At 38.5% G+C, this 22,924-nt stretch overlaps 1 protein-coding gene across 6 annotated transcripts in view; it reads left to right on the top strand.

The window, feature by feature from the left end:
- Nucleotides 1–22,924, top strand: part of GAB1 (GRB2 associated binding protein 1) — a 97,081-nt gene that overhangs the window by 64,400 nt on the left and 9,757 nt on the right. For 3 of the 6 annotated variants that reach the window (XM_052690030.1, XM_052690034.1, XM_052690032.1), the window contains exons 3-7: nt 2,041–2,254; nt 4,873–4,953; nt 9,128–9,732; nt 11,566–11,651; nt 11,861–12,164. In XM_052690030.1, coding sequence (XP_052545990.1) covers nt 2,041–2,254; nt 4,873–4,953; nt 9,128–9,732; nt 11,566–11,651; nt 11,861–12,164 — 1,290 coding nt within the window. The remainder of the gene's footprint in view (nt 1–2,040; nt 2,255–4,872; nt 4,954–9,127; nt 9,733–11,565; nt 11,652–11,860; nt 12,165–22,924) is intronic. The other 3 variants (XM_052690031.1, XM_052690035.1, XM_052690033.1) reach the window with 2 other exon arrangements.

The raw sequence follows: 22,924 nt of genomic DNA, 5'->3' as shown, positions 1-22,924 counted from the left end.
CCGCTATTGTAGATGGGCATTGCAGGCTTAGAGGTTCCAGATCTGAGCCTGTATGTTTAGCCTACTGGTCATCTTCACATTACCTCCTTTTACCATTTACTGTGTAGCCAACCTTTAACTTAATTTATTTTTTCACAGACTTGTTTTTTTTTTCTTGTAACACGATGTCGTTCTTTCATACTCTGAACATGGCTGATGCATTAGTCCTTTTTCAAGCTTTTTGATTGTGGTGGTGGTGCTTTTCTTTCCCCTGGGAAGTTACCACTGAATCTTTTCTTGGGAATGTGTGGTTTGTTTAAATACATGAGGCTCATGTAGACATGCATCTTACCATGTCACTGCTGGGCTCTCCTGACTATGTATGGTCTCATTGAAACATTTCTCTTGCCTGAAAGTTTCAAGGGCACCTGTTTGATTTCTTTTTTCTCTTATGTGATATTGGCACCAAGCAAACCTAATGGTGTGAAGGTTTTGTTTAGTCAGGGGCAAGGAACAGGGGGTGGTGACTTGGGTACTCTGAAGCCCTTGTGAATCTTGCTTCTTGCTAAATATGCCTGGAGAATGGTAGTGTATCTGACAGGAAACCTTTTTCTCTCTCTCTCCTACTCATACATAAGCTTGGCTTGTGGTCCCTGGTTCTGGAGGTGACAAAGATCTCCTTTTCCCTTCTCCCACTATGTCTTTTCTAGGAGCAAGCAAGCAATATGTGCCTGTTACAGCCATTCTGATGCCTCTCTCTTCCAGCGTAAGGGGAATAAATAAAGATCAGTTGTATTTAATGTAGGTGTCTCATGAGAGCTTCATAGAGCTCTTGAAGTTTTTAAATGGCATATTTTTCACATTTTAATATTTTAAAAAATAGCGAAGAAACAGTTTTACTCGTGTGTGTGTGTGATCACTGGGTGCAGTCTGTTCTCTTTGTAATGCTAACTAATTTACTGGAGAGCTCAAGTCCAACCTTTTTTGTAAAAACTTTTTTTAGGCTTTCCTACCTTTTCAGGTAGGCCAAGTTGAGAAATTTTCATACATCTTCCACCCACGTGGGTGTGGTGGGATTTAATTTCTGAGCCTGTGCAAGTGCTCTGGGAGTTCAAAGCAAGTACTTTTCTTCCTATTTCCATGTCTAAATCGCTCGTACCTTGTATAGACAGAACTGGAAGCAAGAGGGCTATGTTCTCATGTGTTCATCTGGTTCTTCCCAGGATAGTGCTGGGAAGCTGAAGTTGGATGACATGGGCTTTTTCTTTTTAGTGCTGAACTACCCTCTAAGTCTAAAAAGGGTAGTTTTTCCTGAATAATATGTCTGTTATAAAAATACTAGTAGTCAGTGTCCGTTCTTGGGATGCACAAATGAGAATGTATGGTGAATTGCAAGAACAAGGAAGCCTAAATAGCTGAGAAGTTGTACTTTGAACTATGTTGTTTGTAATCTATGAATCGCTGAAAGAAAGAAAAATTGAAGGATTGCTTCATGTTTGATAGTGTCAGTATTTTTCTATCTCCTAGATAATTTAATAAGAAAGAAAAAATATACATTAATCTGCAATATATACGAATAGGAGTGGGTAAGAATTATATAGAGAATGCTTAAAAAAGCACATATAACTGCATTTACTGCGCCAAAATGAGAAGTTGGAGTATGTAAGAAGACATCTATTGGAACATGATACCTGTTGTATGTCTGTATTACTTTATTTACAAAGAAACTTCCGTTGCCAAAGCAGCTTCTTTCCTGTTGCTTTTCAGCTATTGAGGGGCCGGTTCTCAGCAGATGAGTAATAGCAAATGTTGAAGTGATCTTGGATGAACATAAGCAAATAGTGACTCAGGTTACCAAATTCAAGTAACGACCTATGGGTCCGTGTCTGCTCTGTAACAAGCCTTAATATTCAAGACTAAGGCTTTCTTATGCCTACTGATTGTACAGTTTTGAATTGAAAAACAAATCCAAAGAAACTGATGTTCTGTTAACAAATATTTTGGTAGTGTTGTTAAAACCATTTCTTAACTGTGTAAAGCAGTATGCTTCTGTGTTTGCAGATGCTGTGAAGCCCCCAGTCAGTTCTTTACAAGCATCTGCTGAGTTACCCTTGCCCATCAACACTTCACCGCCTTCCATGCAAGCAGAATCTTCCCTACCTCCTCCTTATCAGCTTATTAACATCCCCCCACTGGAGTCTTCCTCTAGTCAAGAAGATCCTCAGGACTATCTACTGCTAATTAACTGCCAGAGTAAAAAGCCCGAACCAATGAGGTAAGTTATGGTTTTCCTTAATAACACTTCTGAACAGGCCAAGAATGTTAGTTCTAAAAGCATTTTTTTTGTTGTACTAAGTCACTGAAAGTTTGGATGCCTATAAACAGTGGGAGAAGTTGACTGCAGCTTTTGCTTCTCTTCTTGAACTTATGGCAATACAGAGGTGTTGGAACATTAGACTCAAACAGCAGTCTTGAGAAGCAGGGAGAGTAATTCTTAATCTGAAGCATCAGATTAGTGTAGTGGTTCTAGGCTGGAAGAAATGTATGTTTGTTATGCACTGCTACTTTTACCTTAGATAAATTTCCAGCATCTTCTATAGAGAAGGATATGTAATCTGTGGTAACCATCTAAGAAATGTCACTTATTTTCCAGAGGGGATAATGGTGACACCCCTTGGAATGGGCTGCCCAGGAACCTCGTTGAATCTGTCCTTTGAGGTTTAAAAGCAAGCAAACAAAACTTGTTTGAATGAGGCCCTGGGGAGCCTCACCCCTCTTGGAAATCCCCTTTTCTTAGAGGTATTGGAAGAGCTGGATTAGGTGATCTCTAGAGATCCTTTTCAACCTTGAGTATTCTTTGGGATGCAGTTACAAATCTCTTGCAAGCTGCTCTGCTGCAGTAATTTAAAATAAAAATGTGCTGGGATATCTACACATAAATATGCAAAACTGCATATTCTTTTTATGATTGCAGGAAAGCACGTTGAAGGCTGAGGAGAGCTATCATTGGAAAGCAGCTTTCTAAGTGTTTCTTAGGGTGCCTTAGTGCCATACCTCTTAGTGTCAGTGCTTTCTTCATCAACAGCTTGATGCTCTGGCAGTTTTACCTGAGCCATATGCTCTCTCTTTCCTTGGCATTTTAATATTGCTCTTGTGCCCGAGTAGCTTCTTTCTCTGTTTGCTGATGATTGCATGGTAGAAAAGTATCCGCCCTTTACAATCCTCATTATAAAATGGAGGAATGAGCCTACAGTTCCCCTGGTGTATGAAATGTGCAAGTTAGAGGCAGCATGGCATGCCCCCAGAGCATCCTGTAGAGAAGGGGAAATCCAATGTGCGCTATGAATATTGAAATTTTAAATGTTTACTCATGTTTAGATGGTGCCTGATAGGTATGTCATAGTTTCTGCCAAAAATTATCAAAACTTTTGGTTTTGTTTCCCTAATGGCTTGGCAGATAAATCTTGGCTTGTTTCAGAGCTCTGAGTCATCAGAAATATCTGAGTACCCCTTTGTTTTCACGAGGGATGGGCACAGAGTGGATTTCCAGCACAAACGAAGGGTGTTTTTAAGAATGATTGAGGCTGGGATATGTAGTTGATTTTCTTGTACTTGTGTGGTTGTATGACTTAAGTAGAGACAACGAAGTCTGAGGAGACCATAAAGGGGACACAGAAGGGGGCGAGGAATGGAGTCTGAATAACCTCCAAAATTACTTGAGGAAGACTTTAGATGGTTACGGGAGAAGATAGTTGAATGTCTGGGGAAGACAGAATGTCCAGTGGAGTTAAAAATGCCAAGGGAACTGAAAGAAGAACTGTATAAAGTCATGGGGAGCATAGAGGTTGTTAAAATAATAAGTTTCTTTATTTCAAAGCGATGAAACATTGGCAAGGTTATCAGTGGAGAGTGGTATGGACTTGTACTGTTTTATATTTAAGCAAGTTCACTAAATAGCTCTGTCTCTTTATTAAGAAGGATTTAATAATGAAAATTCAAAGCAGTGGTCGCGCTGGAGTTTTTCCGTGATTGCTCCTGTCATGTAAAAAGATGGCAGGTGTTCTGCTGGATTTGGTCTGATACGCAGGATAAATTCAGTTTTCCTATGGAATTACAGCTTAGTGTATCTGCAGAGCATGTTACTAAAATGGTGTTGCAGGGCACGAAGTACATTACCATAATCCTCTAAATGTCTGCATCATTTTCCTATTCATTTCCAGATGTGGAACATGCATCTATTTCATACAGCCTTTATTTTAACTGGGGGAAAGTTGTGTAAATGTTAATTAAAAGCAAAGCTATAGTAGGTGGATGTTGTTTAATTTATATATGGATTTTGTTGCTTGAATGGTTTTTTCTGCATTGGTTTCTTTATAGATTTTAAAAAAGAAGGAATGTTTTCTGCTCTAACTTTGCATAGTACTTAGTGGGTAATCTGGGAAGCACTGATTTTTCTATAAAAAATCTTTGGAATTATTCTTTTTTCAGGTGAGATGGGTAACTGAGAAATCTAGAGGCCACGATCAAAAATCAACCTCCCTTTTCAGAATTTTTAGTTATTATGTGTCAAAACTAACAATAACTTCAAAATGTTTCCTTACAGTGTCATGCAGTGCATCATATAGTCTTATTAGAATAGTTTGAGCACAGTACTTGTGGTTATAATTATCATGCTGTATTTTGTCTAAAATAGTTTTGGGCTCTGATCACTGTTGGCTTGAAAAAGAGTATTGTTTAACTGTAGCATTTAGTGAGAGTGTGACGTTCATATTTGGATCATAAATAAGAAAAAGAAGCCAGGGACTGTTTCCGAAAGTCTTATTGTTCTGGCTCATTCAAGATGTATATGGAAATAACACTGTCTTCCTCGTTTTTCTTGTGTCTATGAAACAGCCAAGGGTCACCCTTTATCTCTGAAGAAGGGCAGGAATACCTTCTCTTAGAAGACTTTGAAAGTAAAAAGGTTCCACTGCAGTGAGTGAACAGTAGCTGTTCTTGGAACGTGTGTGAGAAATTAATTGCAGTGCCATTAACTTGCCTGAAAATATTGTCTGGAATATGTCTTGCATGGTGTTCAGTTTTAACAGAAAAAAACTATGGAAACTTGGCTTCCGTTTTCTGAAAATAGCTGTAATTAAGATAGAGCTGTTTTATTTACTTATTTATCCACATTTCTACTATGCTTGCTGTTTCTGTCCCAGATTGTTGGCATACAAGAGCAGTTTATCTGCCACTTTATTTATCGTTATTCTGTTTAGTCTGACGTATTTGTTCCTGCAGTTGCAAAAAGAATCAGCTTGCAAGGATGAGTGGTCTGACGGACAATCAGCCCATTTTTTCATGTTGTATTACTGTCTGGCTTGAAATCTTTTCTCCTGGGTTTCTGTCAGCAGTCAGATTTTAGTGCATGGTGTTAGGCTTTCTTATTTTGCCCCTGGTACTTTATCTCTGCTCCGTGAATATTAACACCCAGTTCTTGTGGACTGGCAGGCTGTACAGTTCTCAGTACTGGGTAAAGAACTGTTTGCTCACTTAAGCACTTTTTGCAGATATGTGATGCACGCCTGGTAATACTGAGTTCATATCACAGTCATCTTCTGATTATAAATAGGATTAGTTGTCATTATGTTAGATATTACTTTGCATTTAAAACTGAAGTACGGAGAAACTTGAATGCTTACCATGTCAGTGGAGGATTCAGCCCAGCCAAAAAGGACTCGGGGGCCTGGTGGATCATAAGCTGGACATGAGCCTCTCAGTTTCTAAAGGCTAAAAGAGGGGGACTCTTTAGCAGAGTCCATTGTAAAGGGACAAGGGGAGATGGGTTCATACTAATAGAGGAGATGTTTAGACTGGTTGTAAAGAAGCAGTTTTTCACAAGAAGGGCGGTAAGGCACTGGAACAGATTGCCCAGAGGTGTGGTGGATGCCCTGTTCTCTGTTCAAGGTCCAGCTGGATCGAGATGTGAACAACCTAATGTAGCTGCAGAAGTCTGTCCACTGCAGGGGTGTTGGGCAAGATGATCTCTAAGGGTGCCTTCTAAGTGAAAAGATTCTGTGATTGCATGATTTATGTTAGAAAACATGCAGAAATCATCCAAGATTGTATATCTGAAGCTTTTTCTTAAAAAACAAACAGTAAAAATCTGTCCCTCATCTGTAGTGCTAATCTAGTTTTTCTTGAGGTAACATGAATCAAGAATACAATGTAAATCTTGTAGATAGTATGTATTCTTTCTGCCATGTTCAGTGGTGAATGCTGGCTTCTGAAATCTATTCAAACTTCAGAGGGTCAGTTATGTTTTCATTTAGGTATAAACTGCTTTTGTGCCCTCTATTTCAGACCATCTTCTAGTTTTTGGTCTTGCAAAGTCAAACTGGTTACAACATTTTCATATTTTGAACACTTAATTCAATTGCCTATGAAGCCAATTCCAAAAGATGACTTAAAAAAAAAAAAGAAGAAAAAAAAAAAGTGGAGTAAATCATAGAAGCCCTCTTACAATGAGATATGCATACCATTGCCATCAGCTAAGAAAATGACTGGCTGCAAGTCTTATGTTTTCACAAGTGCTCAAGAGAGAAGCAGCAGCATTTACTTGGGTCCAGAAAGCTCCTAAGTTGCATACATGTGATGGGTAACTATATTGTACGTGCTTTGTTGTTGCATCTTGAGTTTTGGTTCTATATGCTTGCATGTGTTGCTTCTCTAGAGTCAAATATGACTTGGCGTCATTATAATGTGTCTTAATGTCTGTAAAACCACCATTGTGCCTAGAACAGCTAAGATTACGGACATTTGCTTTGCTCTTGTGTGTGAAAACATTTTAAAGGTTGAGTTCTGGCACGTGGCTAAATGGATGAAAGTGATCCCGGTATGTGTACAAGCTAAAATTTGAGAAATGAGGTCAACTCTACAGTTTTTTTATGATGTGCTTTTCTGTTTGCTTTTGGTAAGATGTATAGCAGTGCCTCTATTATTCCATGGTTTTGGAAATACTTTCAGGTAAAAGTATATCCTGCTGAACTGGAACTAATTTCAGTTCTATAATCACTTGTCAATGTCTGCCCACTTTATTTTTCTAGCATTTAAAATATACATCATGGTCCATGCTGTGCTCACTAAAGTAAAACACGTGACTTTTGCTGTGGGTTTGGTACAAATGAATGCCACAGAGCTAGAAGAGTGTGTGCTGAAAAAGAAGAACTTTGGAATGAATACTTGAAGTGCAAGGGCTGCATCAAAGATACAGTTTGATCACATAATACTTTCACAATTGATGAAGCACTCTGTAACCTTACGTAGTTCCTTCCATCCTGTGTGCTGTATTTTTTGCAGTTATGTTAAACTTGCAGTAGTTCATTAGAGAACTTGTAAAGCTCTGAGACAGAGTAAACTCAACGAAGTTGATGGTACAAGGAATATCGGAAGATTGACTTCCTTGCTTTTGCCAAGGGTAAATAATGAGAATATTTGGGAGTCTGTTAAACTAAGTGCAGGTTAGTATTCTAAGTCACGTGGAAACCAGTTCTGACTGTTGAAGGAGAACTTAAATCTACATGAAAAATAGTAATCAGAGCAAAATTAGTATATATTTTAATATGGAAAAAATAATATATAAAGTAACAACAACAAAAAAATACATAGAAAAGTATGTCATAAGTTAAAGCCAGAGAAGACCAGGCTGATGGATGATAGTATCAATTCTGTTAAACACAACAGGAATGTGTTAGGTGAAGAACATTTTTCTTGACTGCTAATGTCCAGTCTAAACTAATAACATCCGTTCCCTTGAGAGTTGGCACAGAGAGGCTCTTAGGGAGTCATTTGTCATTTTTTAGGTGGATCTCTGAGAAGAAAGGCTTGTTTCACACTGTATCAATTTCTCCATAATGAATGAAGAGGAAACCTAAATGAATTGCTAAGCTGAATTCCTTTCTCCCCAGGTTACTAGAACCCTGGGAGGTAAGAATTTGGCTGTTGCTGAAGTAAGAAAATGTTTGATTTTACTGACAAATTGATCACCTGTAGAACAAGAGTCTCTTAAAGGAAGAATAGTGTTGATTTGAATATTTTATTTCTCAGCAGCTTTGTAAATTGAATTGACCAATTGCTTAGTGAGAGTAGTATACCAGCTATTCATTGTTGCACACGTGCTGAAGTATGCATGTACATATTTATAAACAAAAACAATGAAATGGTTCTGTGGTAATGATAAAAGGAAATACCAGGATATGGTGGAAAAACTGTATTACCTCCTTCTACATTAGTATTTCTGCAGTTGTCTTCACTTGCATTTAAGCAAGCATTCAGAACTTAGAATCACTCTTCCTGGGGCAAGGTAAATGGGGAGGTGTCACCCTCCCCCATTTAAAAAAAAAAAGTCAACAAAACACTGAACCAAAAGGCAGTTGTATCCGTATTACCAGTAATAATGAGAGCTGTTGTCATAAAAAGTGGTTGTTCCAAAGAAATAAAGGCAAACAACTGTGCCATTTTGCCTAATGATGTGGCCTTAACTGGTGTTCAGGAGAAAAAGCACTCTGTTGTTACATATATCACATGGATTTTTCTCTCTCTGTCTTTTTCTCTTCTTTATAATGCATTAAAAAAAAAAAAAATACTGGAATCAGTTTTATTTGGTTAGTAGATAACTTCAGGGTGTTGCAAGCAGCTGTTTTTAATTGTATTTTTTCATACTGGTTAGAACTAGCAAGTATTGTGAACTCAAGGATTGAATGCATTTTCACTTTTCAGTGTTGTTGAAGTGCTGCTAGTTTGCAGAGCTGATTAAAAGAACAAAAAGTTAAACCCCACCTTCAGCTACCTTAATAAACAAACTTTGCTTTAGGTTGTCTTGACATCTTCCTGGAGATCACTTGCTTTATGAAATATCAACTTGCTGAGCTGCTGCTAAAGTTATGTGCTTGTGCTGTTATCTATTTCACCTGCATGGTCTGTGTATGTGCAATAACTTAGAATCCTTCCGAAGTAGTTCGTTTCGTAATTGGGTTCCTGCATTTCATTTTTTAACAGTTGGAAGAGACTGATGCACCTAAATGTCCACATTTTAAACATCTTAAAAGTGATTTTGACGTTTCTTTTCTTTGTGTTCATCAATGTTTGAATCTCTTGATCTTGTGTGTAGATCTCACGCTGACTCTGCAAAATCCAGCTCTTCTGAAACAGACTGCAATGATAACGTGCCCTCCCACAAAAACCCTGCTCCATCCATGAGCAAGCAAGCTGTGAATGGCTTTTTTCAGCAGCAAGGTGTCTATGACTCTCCGCCTTCTCGTACTGGACTACCGTTGGCAGACTCCAGCCTTTATAACCTGCCCAGAAGTTACTCCCAAGATGTTTTACCAAAGGCAGCATCTCCAACGGGGACTGATGCAGAAGGCGAGCAGCATGTTTTCAGTACGCCATCAGCGGCGTCGTCGTTAGATGCACAGATGAGGCACATCTCCATTAGTTACGACATTCCCCCTACACCCGGAGGTACTTACCAGATTCCACGAACTTTTCCAGAAGGAACATTGTCTCAGACTACAAAGTTGGATACTATTCCAGATATTCCTCCACCTCGGCCACCAAAACCTCACCACGCTGCAGATCGATCTCCTGTGGAAACATGTAGCATTACTCGCACAGCTTCAGATACTGATAGTAGCTATTGTATCCCTACAGCAGGAATACCACCCTCACGCAGTAACACCATTTCAACTGTAGATTTGAATATCTTTCGTAAAGGTCAGTGCTCCATATTTTACTTTGTTCTTCCAGATTCTTTTAATGCTCAATGATATTAGTCTTAGGAAGAAAGATGAGTTACATGTGAGTGGAATTGTGTTGCTTTTGTCCTCGAGAAGCGAGTGTGTGGCACTTCACGAAGCACTCACTGAAGTCTAAAATATATAAGAAACCAGAGAAAGACAGGTTGATTAGAGGAAAAGCATTGAAATAGCAAAGCAGAACATTGATAAAGGCTACTCCACTGTGGCATTCAGCTTTAGCTGGACGTATTTGAAGTGCTAGACATTTCAGTGGCTCTATTAGTCTTTCAAAACAGCAGTGGAAAACTAAGCATTGTTTTTGCTAATAGGGTTGTATAGCTGAGTTCAAAACTGCTGCTGTCAGTCTGTCAGAACAACCAATGTAAGGTTCACACATAGTGACCAAAATCTGCAGAAGCTGGAAGTTCAGTGAAATTTGGTATGCACCAAGAGCTTTGAAATCAACCCTGAACTGGTTATTGACGCCACAAAGCTTTCTCTCCTTGTGTTAGGTGTGCATACAAAGCTTTTACAGTAAAATTGAAGTTGTTCCTTCTAGCAGTTTAAATGCCAGCATTGCAGACTTGCTAATGCGTTAGTGTTGTTTTTCTTTTAGCAGCTGGGTGTATTTCTGGGTACTAGCAAATCTGGTGGGGCTAGTTCTATTTTAGAAAGATTTTCGTGTGTCTTGTTTTTCTGCTTGTTTGTTTTTGTTCCTGTTCTTATTCTCTCAGATTTAAAGTAAAGAAATGCAGTGAAAGGCTGAGTTCAGAAAGTGATATTTACTGTTACAGAGAGCGGTTGTTGTCTTACTAAAAACTTTAGGTCCAAGAGTTTCATTTATTTTAGGTTCCTGAGGCAGTGGGTATAAAGATGTGACTTTCGGAGTCTAATTTTATACTGGTTGAAGCTGGTGCTGATGTTTGTGAGGAAAGTTACAGTGCCTGTGGGATGGCAGGCAAAAATGAGGAAGGTGATGGTGGTGGGGGGGAGAGGTTTTGGAGTTCTTTGTCTAGGTCAAGAGGAGAACAGAACAGAATTTCCCCTCGAGTTTCTGTCTTAATGTCAATGGAAGCAGGCTCGTAGAGAAGTAATGCAAGCTGTTGCCTGCAACAAGTGAGTGAGACCCAGGACCTGGGGGCAGAGTATTTCACGAACATCCCAGTGCTCCAGAGAGGCAGTCACGAAGGTGAGGACCTTCTTAATGTGGAGTGCTGAGAGCCATGGCCCTGAGAAGCAGGAGATATTTCAGTTCTGTCACTTATTCAATCTGAAAACCCCTGGAAGCCTACAGGGGAGTTGAGAGAAGAGTGGTGGGATAAAAGAAGAATTTACCTGTTATAGCAGTGAATCAGTTTCTGTTGAATCAGCACTTTCTAATCAAGTGTATTCAGTCAGAAGACATCACTCTAGACTTAAAATTACACCTGTTGTTTGTTTATTTTACAGTAGGTTTCTCATGAGGGTCTTCTATCTCAAAAGATACAGCTCTTACAGTAAAGTTTTATGCCTGCCTATTTGAAAGGAAGATGTAGCTGGTTCTTTAAAAGGAAAAAATACTGTTGTTTTTGTTTTTGTTTTCTGATATGGAAAACATGATAAGATTTTCAAGTTGATTGGCAAGTGCTGAGTTCATTTATGAACACGGTCATTTCAAGTCTGTGGATAAAACCTATTGGCCACAGCTTTGGGAGGTATGTTTGCCTGGTGTCTTAGAAGCAGACAGTAAATAAAAACAAACTGGATGACTGGTGCCAAGAGATGGGGAACACAAATGATGAATAGCCACTTTCTCTTCTTATTTCTTTAGAAATTAGTTCTCAAGACTGTTATGATATTCCACGAACGTTTCCGAATGACAGATCTAATTCATTGGAGGGCTTCCATAACCACTTTGTAAGTATGATGTGATCTTACGAGAGACAACAGTAACAGAGCTTGAATGCTTTTTGTTTCTGTGTAAAAAAAAAAGCAAGGTGTACGGTGTTTGTGATTTTCAGTTTCAAAGTAGTGTATTAATCTGAGTAGCTTAGGTTAAAAGATTCATATGATTCACAGCTGATTGCGTAACTTATTTTGTTAAAGGAAATATATGTTAATTCTAGAAAAACAGAAGCATGTTGACAGTGGGAAGTGTTTCAAGTGAAGAACTAGATGAAAATTATGTCCCAATGAATCCCAACTCTCCTCCACGACAGCATTCCAGCAGCTTCACTGAACCCATCCAGGAAACAAATTATGTTCCAATGACACCAGGCACGTTTGATTTTCCGTTATTTGGAAAGCAAGTCCCTCCTCCCTCTCACATGGGTTTCAGGTCCAGTCCAAAGACCCCTCCCAGACGGTCAGTGCCTACTGAAAAATGTGAACCACCGCCAGTGGATCGGAACCTCAAACCAGACCGAAAAGGTGAGGAAAATATCCAATAGTTGATTTTATCATCTAATACAATATTGTAGCTCTTACAACTTCTGATTAGTGGGAAATAATGTTTTTGAGCAATTCTAACGAAGGAATTTTGGCCCAATTTATGAGCAAAATTACTAAGATGTTTCTTAATGATGATAATACATCACAGTAACAGCCAAATACAAACTTGGGTTGACATTTCAATTCAAAAATTACATAGAACTGCTAACACTCAAGTATGAGTTCTAGCCTTTACACAGAGAGGACGGCAGGCTAGCTTATAATGGAGACAGCACATGAGGAACAAGATAGAATTTATAGACGTAGCAGCTCTTGGTGCAGGGTCAATACACAGTTCCATTGTATGATGTAGATGACTTAGCTATTTTATGTGTTTGCTTTTGATCTAAGCATTGTTAGCAATTAATAATAAGTAATGAGTGGGATATTTTGCAACTTGTTACTCAAGGTATGCAGTATTTTTTAATTCAAGAATAAAATTATTTTTAAAAAATATTATAAAATTATTTTTTATTCACCGAATAATTCTTACGAATGTGTTACTGTAAGAATAATATTAGCTTCAAGGAAGTGTTTGCTGATGAGCACATGATGTTATCTTCACTTCAACCCGTAAAAACAAGGAAACTCGCTTGATGTTGAGGTTGGCCAGTGTTTGAGATGTAGCAGCCATATGGGGCAGAAAAGATGTTGAATGTGGGCTATAAGGTTACCATAGATATTCTTTCCTTGAGATCCAAATGTGAGGAGCAAAGTCTTAATTCAAGCCTGCTTTTAAGATATGTTTGCTCTATCGCACGAGCTGGATACCACGTTGTTTGTCAAATGCAGTTAAGTAGGCTGCAATAGATGAACAGTCATGAAGCAAAACGAGAACTGGTTCTATGTGGAAATATTTCAAATGACTGAATGTGTGAGAGAAAACTCAAGGGTTTTGTAGCTGCAGTAATGCTGACAAAATTGAGGGAGGAGTGCACAAATTTTAGAGGGCTTCTCCAAAGCTATCCTGAAAAAAACGAATAAATCTCTTAAATCTGGTGCACAGTGTTTACTTGGCCTTAAAGTAAATGATTATTTAGGTGACTGAAGTGATAGGCTTAAGAAATAGATATCATTATGATGTCTCCATATGAGAGTGCTTACTGAGAATCACTAATGAATAGCTTAGACTTCCCAGTCAATGTGAAATATTTTGTCAGAAATATCTTTCTTCTGGAACTGGGAACTAAACAAATAGTCGGCGTCTGCAGAACTTTGTAGCTCCTGTTTTCAGAATTAGACATTTGAAAAGAGTATTGAAGTTGAGAGTGGCTGACTTCATTTTGGAGCAAAAAAATCAATGTTTTAATCAGATGATCCAAAATATTGACCTAATTCAAACTTTAAATTACTGTTTCTTTCCTCATAAGTGAAGACAGCCTTACGTACAATTAAGCAAAGCGGCTAATATGATTATGATACAGACGATCTCAGTGTAAAACAAAGTGCAGCTTCTCATTCTGACTGCCTGTGGAAGTGAAACATGGCCTTGTTCAGAACCATGGCTCTCTGCTTCTGTCGCTGCGTTAGCAGAGAGTAGCTCTGTTTACTTTTTAAGAAATACCGGACACTAACAGAATGAAACTCAATGCTGGAAAATATTCTCAAAATAAATACTGAGCTGCTTTGAAGTGTTTTTTTCTGACTTCAGGTTTGTGTATTCGACTGATGAAATGCTTGACTTGAAACACAATTAAGTTTAATCTTGAAAAGCTTCTTGTTTTGCTGTTGTTGATGCAAGGCAGTCACGTAGATGTCTGCTGAGGCAGCACTGCTACTTTTGAGACTTTCTTCTTGAAACTGAGTGTTTCACCTTCTGTAAGTGCTGCGTGAGGATTACGCTTCTCTCCTGCCCTCAAATGCTTTACAGATGAGAAGCCCTGACTAACAACAGGGAACAGTTTTTTAGGCTAGGAGGCTAACACATCTCCTAATGAGTGTAGAGGTGCCCAGTGTAGCTCCTACTGGCTGGCTATATTGACTGGGGTAACAAGCAAATGCTGTAGAAAGATCTTGAGTTACCAAGAATGGCAATAATTCTGATTTATTAGTGAGGTTTTTATCTTAGTAAAACGCAGGATCACGCAGGCATGCTCAAATTCTCTCAGTTGTATTACATTAGCGATACAAGTTTTCCAGTCTTGTCAAGAGCAGATATGATGACGCCCCAGGGTGGGAATGTTGTTCCCATTTTGGTACACAAATAACTTCCTGAAATATTTTTGGGAAAATAAAACTTCCGTTCTTTTTGAATTAAAATGGAATAAAACTTCTGATTTAGTGGACCCTTACTTAATCAAAGCAAGTATGTGCTTTACATCCTATTGTGTTGTTTTTTCAGCCTTCAAGTTCTTTTAGCACATTTTATTATCAGTTTGTTTCTGCATTGTATAAATGTTCTGCAGTGGTGTTCTGCTACAAATTAGTACCCAGAAAATAGTAAGTGGGTCGGTATGTTCCCTAATATCTAGGTAGGCGTAGAAATGGGCAAATGGTACGTAAAATAGTTGAGTTCTGATTACTGTTCCTTTTAATATTTTTTTTGTGATTAATTCAACATTTTCTGTTGTAGACCATCACTAAAAATGGCAGTATTGCCATTACTGAGATCAGGTTTATTGGTTTTAAGGCTTCTGGGCATATGAGGGCATATTGTGTTTTCTGTCAGAAGAATCAGTTGTATTTTTTTTATCAGTTGCAGATACTGCTGTTTGTGTTGCCAGCAGACAGTTGTTTTGTAGATGTGTTTGTTACTGAGAAGTACAGTTATGATCTTTATCTTAAACACTGGCTCAGTAACGTTTCTGTGTAGATCAGGAAAGTTTGTCAAATTTGGTTCAAAATTGTGGTTCTGAATGTAGAACAGAAATAGCAGAGAAATTACCAAATGACAAAAGAAGGCACTGCTTTTAATTGTTAGATGTATGTGCTGATGAATCTTCTCTATTTTTTGTTCATTTTAAGACCTTGGAATTTTACAGGCAGTGGAGTTTGGCGATAGTAGTAAACGAATACAATAATTCCAGAGTCTGTTCTGTTGTACGTAGCCTGCTTTCCCTTCCAGTGCTTCTGTTCTGTGAACCTCAGGCAAAATAAATGCTTGATTACTTCAGGTTTTGTGGTCTTTGGGTCATAACGTAACTGGGCAACAAAGATCTGTCCATCTGTCAGCAGATGACATAATTATGTCAGCAGCATTGACTACAAGGTGCATGACTTCAAGTGCTTACATGAAAGCAGTGAAGTTCTGGGTAACTCGTCATATTGTTAACACTCTCCTCTGTTCCAGTTGTGATTGAAGAATGAGTTATGAAAATCAGTAATATCAATAACTAAATGTGGGTAATATGTATGTATGAAAGTCACTAAATTGTGTGCATGTTCTGTGCGCGGACACTTGCTCACCCCTGCTTTGCCAGATGTTCTTCAGAAGGAATAGTCCGGGCAAGAAGCCATGATGAGGTGTGAGATGCCCTGTGTCATTTTGTTCTGGTTTCTAGAAGAGCTTTGTTTTGTGATCATGGGGTAAAAAACTACAACAACAAAAACAAAACACAGAAATTTGAGTTTGCATTTTCAGGTAGTTTCACTTCTCTGGATTACCACTCCTTCTATGTGTAAGTAGGGGGAGTTTCCAGTACTTATTTGCAAGTCTTAAAAGTACTTTCAAAACATTGTTGGCTTCCTGCCCCTGTGGCTTAAATCAAACACTTTTTCTTTAAAGAAATACATCAAAAGGTAAGTGATGTATTACTTGGGACAAAATGGAGAGTATTTGGCCAGATGTTTTTTCCACAGTCACCTGTAACTGAATGACAAAAATTAGATTTAAAAGAAGTGGGTTTTCTTGGAGCGCTGTTTTCTTTAAATTATAATTTATTTCATGTAAAATCTTCGTTGTATTTTTGCTTTTGGCTCTTTGGCTTGCCGTGGTTGCATGCAATCCTGATGCTAAGTTCGAAGCACTGCTGCTAGCAAAAGGCTTTATCCGGACATGTTACAGCCATCCCTGCAGTTAAATCACTTTCCCTGAATTATTAAAAGTCTGTGACGGGTTCTGTGACAGAGTGGTTCTGTGCCAATTTATTTATTTTTTTTTTGGAGGCAGTCACGCATTCGTGCTCCTCCTTCAAAAGTGCTGTTTATAAAAGTAGGGCCAGTAGAGTAAAAAGTATATAAATGCAGTGAGGTGTGAAGACTCCCTAGAAAGCTAAGGCTGCAGAGAACAGACAGGTGTGTGTGCTTTCATAGGGCTCTTCAAAACGTGTGATATGGGGCAGTGCCTCCTGCCACTGCTGCTCCACAGGGAACAAGTCTACGTAGTGAAAGATACTGAACAGGCAGGTGTCAAGTGGCTGTGTTGGCAGTCCATGAGAAAGTTGTGAAGCCTGACGGAGATCTGAGAGTTAAGACCATCTTAATCTTCGATACAAATGCAATGTTATGTCCTAGATCAAGGAAAGCACATGCTTGAAAATGAAAGGGGCAGAGGGTGGGTCAGTAGTACTTGGTAGGTCAGGACAAGGCTGAGCAGCGTGGGAGAGAGACTGTGTGTCCATGGGTCTCTGCGCATGATAAGGACACCCCCAAAGTGTTTTGTTTCGGGGTAAAAGATCATGTTTGTCCCCTTAAAGCAAACTTTTAGGATCTTTATATTTTGAAAAATATTTATTTAATAAAGCTATGGAGGAATCCTTCAGGACGTATAGTATCTAATATATGTGGTGCATCTCTTCATCTATAAAGTTCAGAGTTCTTAAGATTGTGCGTGTTTTCAGTCTTGGCTGGCAAAATGTATTTTTTCAATATCTATCTTAAACAAGTTGATGGAATTAATGGTGGTGGAACGTAGTTCCTTCAAGTCTTGATCTGGTGCTTTACTTACTGTAGCTTGGCAGCTTCCATTTTCTAAAGCACATCTTTGTGCCAAAGTGAATTTTTTTTTTGAGGTTCTAGAAAGGAAAATATGAACTGCGAGCATGTGGCTGAATTTAACAAGCTACGATCACCACGGAATGAAAATCAGAAGTTAAGTGTAATTCAAACTGAGTGCAGTGCTGTTATTTTTGTAATGCTGTTGATCCAACCTTCTTATAAAAACACTTTACAGGAGAGTTCAGATTAATGCAGATGTCTTTCCAGGGTCACAGGGAGTTGTGATGGAATACTGTATTCAGGATCGCTAAGCAGATTGCCGACAGACGGTTGAGAATTTTAAATTGCTGGTTCCTTGGATTTTTGATGGCAGTTATATTTGCCTGAAAGTTGCTTGAGTTTAATTACTTTCAAGATTATTTTTAACAAGATTTTCAGTCCTAGTCTTGGGTTGAATTTCACAGTGTATTTTGCTGATGGCAAGAGAAACAAATAGGTAGTATAGTGACTCTTGAACTTTTCCTCCTCCCTTTCCCCCCTCCCCCTCCCCTCCAAAAAAGTTTATTTCTTAGCAGAAATAAGTCATCAGAATTTTGTGTAGAGATGCTTTCTGCAACTTCAGTCCATACAAATACAACTATCTTGAAAAGAAACTGCTGCTTGGTATTGGTAGTTTTAAGCTGAGAAAGCAGTAAATTAGGACATAGAGATAGGGAGTGATGCATGCATTTCTCTTCGTGCAGATGAAGTACCTGGTTGCACCTTGTGCTTGTGCTTGTTTCGAAAATGTTGCTTCTGCCCATAGTGATTGTGGAGGCTCTTTCTCTGGAGATGCTCAAAACCTGCCTGGATGCTTTCCTTCACAACAACTTGTGAAGGAACAAGTTGTTCCTTCACAGCAACACAATCTCCTTTAGCAGAGGGTTGGACTAGGTGATCTTCAGAGGTCCTGTCCAACCCCTACACTTCTGTGATTTTTCTCTGGTTATTTTTCATACAAATCTTTACCATTTATGATGTTTCATGACGGAATTTATGGTCAGACCACACAAATGTATTTTTCTTCAGGACTTGGCTTTATCTTTTCCTTGATTACTTGTGAGCATCTCTCAGCCAGATTAACCTCCTAGAAAACTTCATTTTTTCACCAAAAATAACCAAGCCTTACGTTTGAAAATGCAAGTCCACTTTGAAGATGGAATTGTGCACGGAACTCCCACGTGTGTCGGGAAGCATCTGCTATGTTTGCTACGTTCTGGCTGCAATAGGACCCACCGTGATGCTTCTGGATGACAGTCCTAATTACCCATTGTTGTAGTTCTGTATAGTTCTTTTAAAATCCTGAGCTAAATCTTTCTTAAGGAAATGGACTTGAGTTAATCATGAAGTTCAGTTATAAATAGCCAAGTGAACAGTTGCCTCGTTAAATATTTGTGTATGGGTGTCTGTATTGGACAGTGTGAACATATTGCTTTTCCTAGTATAGCAGAAGCACCACACCAACAACCCAAAATAAAATCACAGGAACAGTTACAGCATTTGCAACAGCTAAGATTTCTTTAAAAATTAAGGGAAAGATTAGGGGCCAAGGGAGACCGAGTCAGAACTTGGCAACGCTGCAGTGTTCTGTGCTATCATGATTGTTGTACAGTCTTAAAAGACCACTCACTTAGACTTTACGGCAAATAGTCATGGAAGAATTGTGAATGACAGTTTTAATCAGCGACAAGAACTGAACTGAACAGCGGATAAGAAACTAATTTTCATGCTTGCTTTTCAGAGCAGAAGTATGGTTCATTTCAGGAAATGTGAGTGTTTAAGTTCTCTTGAAATGAACTTGCCGTTCATTTTGTTTAACAATTGAAAAGGTAAAAATGTTGAGGATGTTTTGGTGCTTCTGCAGAGTTCCTAAAGCAGGATAAATGGAAGTGTACTGATTTATTTATTTATTTTCCCCCCATCTTCAGTCTCCAAAGCCTTCAGGCTAGCTAGATCTTATGCTTTTACAGTGGCAGTACTAAATTATTTCTACAAGGCTAGCTTTCGGTTCCAAGCCTAAAATAAAATTTATGTAGTGCCTTGGTATGATCCACCAGTCCTCAACTTGCAGCTGTGATCAGTCTTGCAAAACCTTAAAACAACAAATAATTTCAAGTTTAAAAAAAGAATAAAAAAAGCTGAATGAGTATTTCATAGTTGCAGATGAAGCTGATTTACTAAATCTGATGGTTTTAAAGATTTAAAAAATGGCTCTCTAAAGACAAGCTACAGGAATTACTCTGATATTAGTTGCAGAGATGGTAATGCAGAATTTCAGAGACCCTGGGGAGAGCAGAAACAGGACTTTGGTGATAACCTATTTTTTTCTTCCCTTTCTACATTTTTTTTGTCTTATTCCCTGTGTTTTAATGCCTGTATATGCAAGCATAGTTGATTTGATATACATCTTGTCATGCTATTCCAGTTTCTCACTTTTCATTACAAAGAAAAAATGAAATCAATCTCAAGTAGTATCACTTGGACTTCATGAGTGATAGTGCCGCTTGAAGCTACTAGTCAATAAAAACATCAAAACACTGCACTTTGGTCTTAAAGCACTACGTGAAGGCTTTTAATTTGTCATGCAGTAGGGGATTTTTAAATATGAGCATGGCGAACTACTTGCAAATTAGAGCAGTCAAATAGTATTTGGATGATTAATAGCTTTGGTATTCTCAAAGCAGTTTTTCTGACATTTGCCAAACGTTTTATGAATACCAGTGAACCTTCGCTGTCAGATGCAGTTTGACTTCATAGTCTTTTTTTTTTTTTTTTTTTTTTTTTTTTTTTTTTTTTTTACAATTCATTCTTAATTTTGGGAGCATTCAAAGTACCAGTGCTCTGTGATGACCTATTTGGAGGAGACAAAGGTGTCTGAGAAAACTGGAGAGTATCTCTTCAGATGACTGCCTTGAAAATTCATAATATTGAAGGCATAAGCTGATTTCACTTGAATTTTACTGTTATGAGAAGACTAATTGTCATCATCCATGTGGTACCACTGACCAGATCTGAGTACCGTACTGTTGTTGCTATTTATTACTAGGTGCTAGTGTGGGAATGGGTACGAATGTTGTGTAACTGAATACATGTTTCTGAATAGAAGACCTTGGCGGGAAACAGTCTTTCTAAAAACAATCTTTTAAAAAAAGCAAATTCAGGATATTTGTAGAGCTCTGTGTTGAAGCCCATGTACTCAGGAATTCACTCCGGTGAGGAAGGGGAAGCGAACGAAAGGGGGAGGTTGTTCTGCAGAAATGAAAGTCAAATAATAAACCCTGTGGGACTAAGACTGAGCTTCAGACTTGACTTTTATTTTTATTATTATTTTTTTAAGGAGAAAACCGCAATGATTTAGAGTACTGGTATTCTTGGACCTCTGCACATTTCAGCTTCTTCTGAATGCATAGAGAAAGATGCATATTTTTTTAATGGGAACTGAAAACTGTTATTAGTTACGCCTTTCTAAAAGTACTTCTGTTGATGCAGGACACTAATATGGCTGTTTTTTCCTCTTGCTCTCCCCCTTCTAGTCCAAGTAAAGCACTGCTGTAGCATTCCTACATCTGATCTCCTTGTCTCGTGAGGATTAGAGTCCTGTTGGCCAGGAAACAGCATTAACAGATCACACATTTCTCAAATTTTATGTCACATTAGTAAATTTACTTTAAAAATGTAAGCCCTAAATAGCTGGTGCTTAAGGAGTCTTTTGGCCTCTTTTATGAGGATATTTGCAATTTCCTGATGTAAAATCCATTGGCAGCAAGCAACTAGTCAAAAAGTAACAGAAATTTTTAACAGAAGTCTTGTTAGCAGTAGTGCTTGAAGGTTAAAGCCTGAAAGCAAAATGAGGCTCTTCAATGATTACCTTTTGTGTCCTTAAAACAAGAAATGTTAGGGCCTAGCTACTCTGATACAGGACTTGGCTGTAGTGATGCACCTTCCCACTGCCTGTCTCTGGCATCGTATGTCACGTGTTGTATGGAAAACAAGAAGAGAATGCATCAGCCAATTAATGAAGAAAGAATTTTTTTTAACTTAAACCGTTATTGGAAACAAAGTCAAACAAGTGATTCTTCTCCTGATGAATTCTTAAACAAAGGCAGCATTGACACATGCTGAAATGCCAGGAGCAGAATTCATGCCATCTGAGTGGACTCTAATGCTGGATTCATAATTGCCTGTTCTACTGGGCAGTTTTTGCAAGCAGCCGTTTCTCAGAGAACTGGGCTGCTTTAGATCTGTTTCATCTCAGAGTGCCCTTGCACAGTTGTATCACTATGTAGAAACTGAGGGTTTTTTCTGACTGTAGCATTTTGCATTTCACAAGCGCTGATTTCAGTGAACAACAAAAACGTGTTAATTTTCACTTCTTGTTTGGTTGGTTTCACTGTCCACAACATATTTATTTTGTTGCTTTTTTTTTCCTAGCGGGCTTTTTAGTTGTCTCGTTTCCTTGTCAGTTTTAAAAATAAATAAATAAACAAACTGTATTGTAGACCCAGGCTTACCTTTCCCAGAATAGTGTTGTAGATTAGATGTCGTCATATGTTGAGTGCCTGAATAATTAGCTTGGGTCAGCTTGGGTCTGTGAGCCTAAACCTGCAGCGTTGGAAGCGCATTCTGTAGTGACCCTGGAGCTGGAATGCCAAGTGGAACCACGTGCTCTCCACAGAGACCTCGTGCATTTTCTCCTGCAGAAAACTGACTAGAAGAGGGGCCCTATGACACTTTTTAGGAGATTTTTTCTGAGAATAAATGGTGAAGAACAGACTGTTGTACAGGTACACTGCATTTTCTGTTTATTGTATTCAGCTCTTTACTCTGAGGGCTTTTCTGAAAGCTCTGAGGAGCAAAGCAGCAAGGTTACTCTGGCTCAGCAGCAGGATCTTCAGTTGTGAGACTTGGGTTTTTTAAGTTCTAAAAACATGCATTTTTGTTCAAAGAAGCAACTAAGATAGTGGAGGAACTGCTGATTTTTGGACAGTGAATGACAGTTTTTAAAACTGACACGTTTATTTAAGATGTGGTTTTTGATGGAGTGAAGAGTATTATCAAAGGATTTCTGTTAGTTTATTTTTTATTTTTTTCATGACCAAAAAAAAAACCAGGGTGGAAGAATTCTGCGGTACAGACCGAAACAAGAAACATCAGTTTCATGACTGTGGTTTATCCACAGCTCCTTTTCCTTTCCTTGATGTCAGGTCGTTCTGTTGCAGGGTGAGCTACTCAGAAGAGATTAGGCTTTTTGGTTTTGTGGGGGGGGGGGGGAGGGAAATACACAAATATTTTAATTACCTGTGGCAAACTAAGGTCGTTCCATTATCCCAATAATAACAAGCTGATTTGCCAGCAAATTTATTTCAGACTGAACAGTTTTTCAGCAGGAAGAGGTAAAAACTCCATGCATCTATTTTATGCGGGAACATCTTGTATGTTCTCATCTGTTGCATAAAAGAAATATTGCAGGGACCTGTACTTACTTATATAGCACTTCACAAAGTCTCAGAACAGTTTCTGAATGCAAAATTAAGTACAAAGCAGTATGAAGTGTAAGTATGAAGGCAATTAGGTAATATCTGTATTTTGCAAATGGGAGTGATAATATAGTTCAGGGAGGTTGACTGCACAAGACCACATTGAACCCTTAATAAAAACAGAAATAATGACTCGCAGACCCAGATTCCTAAGGCTGTGCTTACCTCTCAATACAATTGGTTTCAGTCACTTCAGCCTACATGATTTGGCTGCAAGAGTAGAGAGGTTCTAATGTACACGCTGGTTAA

The sequence above is a fragment of the Tympanuchus pallidicinctus genome, unplaced genomic scaffold, assembly GCF_026119805.1.
Source record: "Tympanuchus pallidicinctus isolate F22 unplaced genomic scaffold, pur_lepc_1.0 scaffold26, whole genome shotgun sequence".
NCBI classification, from domain to species: domain Eukaryota; kingdom Metazoa; phylum Chordata; class Aves; order Galliformes; family Phasianidae; genus Tympanuchus; species Tympanuchus pallidicinctus.
This window is presented reverse-complemented; position numbering and strand designations above follow the sequence as displayed.